The sequence below is a fragment of the Scomber japonicus genome, chromosome 9, assembly GCF_027409825.1.
Source record: "Scomber japonicus isolate fScoJap1 chromosome 9, fScoJap1.pri, whole genome shotgun sequence".
NCBI classification, from domain to species: domain Eukaryota; kingdom Metazoa; phylum Chordata; class Actinopteri; order Scombriformes; family Scombridae; genus Scomber; species Scomber japonicus.
Window position 1 is genome coordinate 10,383,595 of NC_070586.1, and position 8,525 is coordinate 10,392,119.

The 8,525-nt window shown below is 37.1% G+C and overlaps 1 protein-coding gene across 1 annotated transcript; it reads right to left on the bottom strand.

The window, feature by feature from the left end:
- Nucleotides 1-5,422: 5,422 nt before the first annotated feature.
- On the bottom strand, nucleotides 5,423-6,771 carry LOC128364550 (interleukin-1 beta-like). Its single transcript, XM_053325101.1, has 4 exons — nucleotides 6,552-6,771; nucleotides 6,216-6,380; nucleotides 5,790-5,923; nucleotides 5,423-5,644 (listed from the first exon to the last, which is right to left on the bottom strand). The coding sequence occupies exons 1-4, from the start codon at nucleotides 6,769-6,771 to the stop codon at nucleotides 5,423-5,425; spliced, it is 741 nt and encodes a 246-aa protein (XP_053181076.1).
- Between the last annotated feature and the right edge of the window lie 1,754 nt (nucleotides 6,772-8,525).

The following is an 8,525-nucleotide window of genomic DNA, read 5'->3' on the forward strand; positions in this document are numbered from 1 at the left end:
GAGTCCATTGTTTGGTTCTGTCTTTTCTTTTTTAAAACTGGAAATTGTTCACAGCTACACTGAACATGTTTCAATGTGATTCACAACACTAAAATCACTAAAGACTGGAACTTCATTAATCTCACTGGTTGAGTTGAACCTCAGTTGGTGAAAATGAGGATAGAGGGAAAAATCTGGTCTAAATATAAATAAAAACTAAGAAAACCTGTTTTAAGGAACTGCTGCTTGTGGTACAGATGATAGTTGAGTTGAGTTGTTGTGACCTAATAATGATTTTCAGGTTTTTTTCTTCACTTGTTGTCTCATGATGGGTCCAAACCAAAACCAATGTTAAAAAAAAAAATCTCCACAAATGGTCAACTACTGGTGGTTTTTAGCCAACTCCAAGAAAAACAGCAGTATTGGTCTAAAATTCAGCCGGCAAAAATGACTTAATTACATTCAGGCCATCTATCTATCTATCATTTATAATAATTATGAATGAGAGAAGTGATAGTTCAAATGACGTCAATATAAGGTGACTTGGTAAGGTGGGTATTCCTCGCTAGGAGGATGCGGGTCAGTGATGGGTAGTGGACTTCTGCAAAGGACCACTTCTCGCTTCCCATTTTTGGGGCCAGTGTTACTTCTCACACGGCAAGTCGGGAGAATTGTTTTGAAAACTGTGGCATTATGGTGTTTTAAGTTGCGTAACTTTAAGGAAGTATAAACCACAAGATCAGAAGATTAACCTCAAGCATGGTCTTTCCCTGACTATCATCACAGGATTCATAGGAATCCTTACATGAATATTGCATAGTATACCTTTAATAACAACATCATCACCATAAAGAGTTAGTTTTTAATAAAGCCAAAGATACTTAACTATAGTTTGCTTTTGCCGGCCTGAATTTGAGACCTATATACTGATTGCTTTTTGTTTGTTAGACTAATCCGTGATGTTTGAACGTTAGGGCCTAGCTTAACTACATAAATATTTATTATTAAAGCTAGTTTAAATTTGGAGCATCACCTAAACTAACTAGTTAACACAGGGAGCCCCACAACTCTGGAAGTCCCAATAAAGGCTTAAAATAAAGTGTATTTACTGTACTAGGTGGTTAAACTATATAATTTTAGTATAAAACATGGCTGTGTTGTTATCATTTAAACACTACAGCATCTGTTCAGTTTTGACTCTATAATTTGATTGCATTCATTTTGGGGTAGATGGTATCTTTGAGATCACTAAAATACACAAGTTCACATGTTTTATCTTGGTTGAAATTACTCTTCAGTTTTTACTATCTAGTACAGTAGTAGATGCCTTTTAAAAAAAACAACCCACCAGCAACATGTCTGAGCTTTTGAGGAAAACCCCCAAAAGAAAATGAAATTAAACCTCGGTGATTAAATGATGTATTTTCACCTATTGATGTTAAACTCAACTCATGTGGTCACTTCTGCAGCAGCAGTTCTGTTTCTCTTAATGACTTCTTAACAAGAAGTTCCCAACTTTCTCCATCAATCCAGCCCAGACTCTAATGTCATTTCTTTCTTTTTTTTTTAAATGGAAGCACTTTAGCGAGGAAAAGTATTTTCCCAAAAAAATCATACATTTGCCAAAGTTGCTCGCTCAGTAGCTCTGTTGCAAAGCTGTTACTGACCCAGATTTCATCACAATTGCATCACAGACTCCTTAACATGACGCTGCATTTCTTTTCTTGTTGCTGTCTTTGTAACAGACACACAAAAGGCTTAATGAACTCACTGACTGTTGCCTTCACTGTCTCTTCGGTGACTATATACTGGATTTAGTTTTTGTGTTCATTCCTGACACACTCCCATTTCAACGGACTGTATTTGTTCATTTTGTAGATTTTTTTTTTTTTTTTTATCAGATGAGGCTGAAATTGTTAAGATGTTTTTTTTGTTGGTGTGTATGTATGTGATGAGTTAAAAGTATCCCTCCCACCTGCTTTAAATTGTTCTGGGTTAGGGTTCAGTGTGTGTGTGTGTGTGTATGTGTGTGTGTGTGTGTGAATCAAGTCTGGTTATGTTTTTGTACCTCAAAACACTGTCAATAATCGTGGTAAACAATAATCTTTTTTTATTGTCATGGACTTTAATTTGGGAACAGAACGACTGGCGTTTGGGGGGGGGGGGGGAATAAAACTGATTGTCCTTCATTCTCTCCGGCATGCTTTAATTTAAAAAAACAAAACAAAAACAAAACAGAGAAACAAAGGTGTAAATACTGTTTTATAATTTCTGTCTTAATGAGTTTTGAAGATGAAGAAAGTTATTAATAAACCTGAGATATATTTCTCTATGAATCTTCGTGAATGTCTAAGTTTTTCCTGAAGAAGGAAAGAGAGGGAAAATGGGGAATCGATGATAATAATTACAATTATTTTCATTATTAATCAGTGTGTCCATTATTATCTTGATTAATTAAGAAGTAAAAAGTAGTTGTTTGGACTATAAATGGTCATTGCTTCATCTCAGATATCTTGTTTTATCTCATCCAACAGTCCACAAGCCAAAGATATTCATTTATTCTTTTACATACTGTTCATATTTGGTCATTTTCACAGTATCACCTCATAATTAGTCTCATCAATACCTGATCAGTCATTGATAAATTGGTGATTAGTCCTTAATGAGTCTCTCAGACATTTCTTAGTTTTTATGTTTTTTGTTAAAGGAGAGAAGATATCCACAATCACACTGGAGAATATAATGCTTCAATGAATGATGTTAAATGTGCATAAGCAGCATATATGAAGGGCTTATTTTAATTACTTAATAAATATGAGTCAAACACAACAAACGTGTATCAGCTGCACAAAAACATTTTTAAAAAGTTGAAACATGTCATTTTTTTATATTCTGGGTTACACTGGGACAAGTTATTGAATTTCTAGCTAAAAGAACTGAAAATTAAAATAATTTTATTATTATATTATTATTATTAATTTTTTTTTCTTCTCTCAAATGTGAAAATAGGGTCAAATTAGACCCTGAACACTTTGTAAAGGTAGAAGACTAAAGGACTGTCATATTTAAGAAGCTGGAATGAAAAATAAACTTAAAACAGTCATTAATAATGATTTCCTGTTAAATTGAGTAATTGCTGCAGCTCTCAATTAAATGCCGAGATGCAGAAGAGGGGGAAACTGTGAGGAGCTGGGAAATAGAAATCAAACTCAAATTAAAACACATTTGACCAAAGACCATGTGTATATGCTATGTCAGTGGCCACTTTGAGTCCACATGTACAATCTAATGCAGTGTTTCTAGTATGTTGACCCCCATGTGTTAATAATTGTATGGGAAAAAAATACTTTCAATATCATATCATATCATATCATATATCATACCAAAGCCATGTGCTTACACAGATGTAAAACTTGATTTTAAAATGAAATGTCAAAATTATATAACTGTTGACATCATTTGAATCATATTAAAAGCCTTTCTGATAGAGGACAATTCTGTCAAATATCAGTAGTTTATTATGCTAATTTTGTTAGCCATCAGTAGTATATGACTTTTGTCTAACTATGCATAGTTTTAAAGGTTCACTCCACCCAAATACTAATTTTGTCTGACTACTTATAGTTTTAAAGGTTAGGGTATAATATTACTTTCATTTTTACAATTTAACTTGGCTGCTAAGATGAGCATGTTTGTGTAATCAGCATAATTAACTAATTATCATGTAAAATAAAGATGGTTAAATGGAAGATGAATGCTATGCTCTTTGCAGTTACTAGATAGATACCAGATATTTGAATGGAGAGAATGAAGACACAAGATATATGTATATGATACATATATCTGTATATGATATATGTTTTTTTCAAACACACACACACACACACAGAGGACCCAGAGTCATTGTTGCCGCAAATTACATACCAAATATTATTTTACTAAATGCATCAACATATGCAACTTAGTGTTGTAGCTGGTTGGATGATCATACATTTAAGCAACTACACCTGCTGAGTAATAGTAGTGGAGTAATAAGGATAATATTTCCTGTGTTTCAGCTGGGCTCTGGTCCAAAATGTAGTCTTAAGACCTTCATTATTTTGTATTACTGTCATTAAACATTTGTTGTTTCCTCTTAACCCCTCAAGGCTGATCATCTGATTAGCAGGCACCTGTGCCGTCTAATGGGCTGAATCTTTATGGCCAGGCCTATTTGTTAACCTCTTTCTTCACCCAGCTGCATCAGCATCTGTGTGGGGCTAGGTATCTGTTTTTTCTTTTATACAGTCTATGGTCTGTAGCTTATATACAGTCTATGGCATGGTCTGTAGCAGAGTAGGACCCAGATATATATAGGACCCACCGGACTCTGACGGTGACGTCACAGAGGAGACTCGCCGAAAACATAACAGAGAAAATGACAACGAGGTAAACCCATGGATAAACCTCGTTTCTGGTTTGCATGTTCGTGTGTATGGCCGTGGACGCTATGAACTTGTTAGCCACGATTAGCGACCTGCGAGTGTTGTTGTTTTACGTCGGCGCGCGGCGGTAAACGTCCCATGCTGCGTTCAGGTACGCTCGGAAATGCTTAAGCCTACAGAACAAACATCGGTTATAAAAACCCTATATCGATACTTCCCGATATTACATTTTTAAGTAAATATCGGCTCATAATATCAGAGGGCCGATAATATTGGACATCCCTAGTATTGAGCATTAAAAGTAAATGTGTTTGACTTGTTTAACCTTTTGTTTCAATTTTAGGAATACTGGTCAGACTATAAGTAAGCTTACAATCTTCAGCGTCCACTGGAAATAATAAGAGTTAACTTGGAGAGGGTTACTGCAGACTCAAAAATCATATTAGGAACGCTGTCTTAAGAACTGGGCGAGAGCTAATGTCTGCTGTGAAGTCAGATATCCCTGTTTGAGTTGTGATCAAATCCTTAGAGCGTATTAAAACACATGCACACAAAAATTCATAGAGGTTAATAGACTTTATTAAATATTCTTGGCACATCATTTGAATAATTGTTAGTAAGTAGACTCCTGAATAAATGTGTTAAAATAGTTTTGTAAACAGATAGATAAATACATAAATAAATAAACAAATACGAAAACACTCAAAAGTGTAATGTTATTAAGCCAAATAAATAAACACACAGCAAAGAGTGCCACCTTGTAGTCAAACCTGACTGTGTCAATACAAAACGACCTTCACTTATGGTACTTGGTACATACAGTAAATCGGCAATCTGCAGAACATGCAGACGTTTTTCCAGCAAACAACAAAACTGCTTTTTAAAATCACTTATTCCTTGATTATTGAATCAAAAAAGGTGAATTATAGAATCTGTTCAATACCCAAATCCTCTTCTAAAGAGGGACTTGAAGGACCACATACAGATCCATACTTCATTTAGGGTATATTTGGCAGATTTTAACCTTGACGTTGGATGTTGAAGGTGCGGTAGCGGTTGGCGGTCTGCAAGCACATTTCCAAGGGCTTGTTGTCTTGCCCAGCTGTGCTTATGTACCAGTTGGGGAAACTGGCAGACATGAGAGTGCTGACATTCACTCCAGTGTCCTGTTTGTAGAAGAGAAACCGCTCCATGTCGCTACCCGAGCTGATGCTCTTCAGGCTTTTTTTGTCCTCCACCGTCTGAGGTAAGAAAAGATAAATGTCAGAAAGTTTGAATATCATACTGGGTAAAAGTAGTGTCTCATACCAAATGTAAATGAATCTATAAATGTGTGCAATGCCCTTTTCTGATGAAGATTTACATGAGATTTAATAAGACTTTTACCTCCAGATGCAGGGTTGGCTGGTCACCAACTTTGTGACACGACAGGTAGAACTTTGTGTCCTTGATTCCCAGAGCCACAGGTCGGGCCTCAGCGCTCGGTGCAGGGTGCACGTAAGTTGACATGTTCAAGTGAACTGAGGATCAAACAGAGGATACAAGTTCAATTATAGCAGCAACAGATATTATCCAATCAGGAATGACTGTTATGGCTGTGATGAAGTTTCCTAAAGTCTGCAGACACATTCATTCATCTGTGCAGGCTATGATTGAGATGTTATGTTTCATGGCGTTATAGCAATAGAAACATTGAAAGCTTCAGGTAAATAGATGAAGCTGACAGACATCTGTCATCCCCTTGTTCAAATGTCTACCATGAACCAGAAAATGAATTTATATACATCAGATCTAACTCTAAGATGCAATTACCTTTGCGGTTGTCACTGCCTCCTTGCAGCATCACAGCGTGGAGCTCCATGCTGTCCTGAACCAGTACCAAGCTCCTCTTCTGGCTGTCAGTCACACTGCACTCGTGTTCGCCCGTCCTGCTGAACTGACCTGGTGCAGCTGACTCACACTCGAACACAATTTGCTCTGAGGGGAAAAGAGGCACAGATGATGAGTTATGCTGCTGTTCGTTTACCAGCAAGCAACAAGAAGTAATTTAGTGTTCAGACAGTTCAGGTATGTTGTGTTAACCACCTAAACAGTTCAGTAAGTGATTTTCATGTAGTGTTGAGATAAGGTTGTCATCTGTGTGATTACCTTCTACAATGCTTTCAAACATGATGTCAAGCAGGTGTTCATCTCTGAACTCGGTGCTCAACACTGACTCTGACACGTTGTCCTTAAGTCTCTCCATGGCGATGATGAGGTTGGCCACACGTTTCATGGTCAGTGGATGATGGGAGATCTCCAAGTCCAGTCCCTTGGGCATCTTGGTGCTCCACATCTCGCTCACGTTGCATCTCATTGCGGATTCCATCTTTTTATGAATTTGGTAAGATCTGCAGGAAGACAAAGAGATTTCTGGTGATTCACAAAATACTTAGCAAGACACAGCAGAATTTTTAGTTTTATATTGTAATACTTTTAAAAATGCAGCATGGTATAGAACAGTGCCTTTAAATCCTGGGGCACCACTGCCCTGCATGTTTTAGATGTTTCCCTTTGTAAAAACATGCAGGTCAGATGTGCCCCAGGACCTGTATTGAAAACACTGGTGTAGAATATCTGATACAGAATAGATTTTTATCTGACAGCAACAGTGTGAACTCTATCAGCTTATAATGCCACAACAGGCATCAGAGTGTGTTAAAGAAACTGTGATGAAGCTGCTCCATATTAAAACTGTCAAATATAAAAATAACTATGAAGAAAAAGTCAATTTACCTGTTAATGTCAGTGGTGAAGAAGTCCTGTTATCGTGCTCGGTTTAGATCCCAGTAGTTGTTCTGTCAGTGTTGCTCTGTGTCGCTCTTCATCTGTATCTTTATACTCAGTCGAGGGAATCTTCCCTCTCGGATAAAGGAAGTTGGTTTGTCCTCACTGCTGACATGCGAGATGATGAAATGCTGTACTTACACACTGTTGTCATAAAAAAGCTCAGATATAGTAATATGATATGAAATGCAGGGTTAGCAGGCACCTATGCTGTTTAATGGGCTGAATCTTTATGGCCAGGCCTATTTGTTAACCTCTTTCTTCACCCAGCTGCATCAGCATCTGTGGTGGGCAGCTTTTTTCTTTTATACAGTCTATGGCATGGTCTGTAGCAGAGTAGAACCCAGATATATATAGGACCCACCGGACTCTGACGGTGACGTCACAGAGGCGACTCGCCGAAAACATAACAGAGAAAATGACAACGAGGTAAACCCATGGATAAACCTCGTTTCTGATTTGCATGATCGAGTTGTGTGTATGGCCGTGGACACTATGAACTTGTTAGCCATGATTAGCCACGATTAGCGACCCGCGAGTCTAGCGTATAGTTGTTGTTGTTTTACGTCGGCGCGCACTGGTAAACGTCCCATGCTGGATTCAGGTACGCTCGGAAATGCTTAAGCCTACAGAACAAACATCGGTTATAAAAACCCTATATCGATACTTCCCGATGTTACATTTTTAACTAAATATTGGCCGATAATATCGGAGGGCCGATAATATTGGACATCCCTAGTATTGAGCATTAAAAGTAAATCTGTTTGACTTGTTTCACCTTTTGATCCAATTTTAGGAATACTGGTCAGACTATAAGTAAGCTGCTATTTACAATCTTCAGCGTCCACTGGAAATAATAAGAGTTAACTTGGAGAAGATTACTGCAGACTCAAAAATCGTATTAGGAACGCTGTCTTAAGAACTGGGCGAGAGCTAATGTCTGCTGTGAAGTCAGATATCCCTGTTTGAGTTGTGATCAAATCCTTAGAGCGTATTAAAACACATGCACACAAAAATTCATAGAAGTTAATAGACTTTATTAAATATTCTTGGCACATCATTTGAATAATTGTTAGTAAGTAGACTCCTGAATAAATATGTTAAATAGTTTTGTAAACAGATAGATAAATAAATAAATAAATAAATACGAAAACACTCAAAAGTGTAATGTCATTCAACCAAATAAATAAACACATACAAAACAAAGAGTGCCACCTTGTAGTCAAACCTGACTGTGTCAATATAAAACGACCTTCACTTATGGTACTTGGTACATACAGTAAATAGACAATCTGC

Coding starts and splice junctions, on each gene's coding strand:
- LOC128364550 (XM_053325101.1), bottom strand. CDS start 6,771: ATGGAATCCGCAATGAGATGCAACGTGAGCGAGATGTGGAGCACCAAG. Junction 5,924..6,215: donor AGGCAGTGACAACCGCAAAG/GTAATTGCATCT, acceptor TTTGATCCTCAG/TTCACTTGAACATGTCAACT. Junction 5,645..5,789: donor AGCCAACCCTGCATCTGGAG/GTAAAAGTCTTA, acceptor TTCTTACCTCAG/ACGGTGGAGGACAAAAAAAG.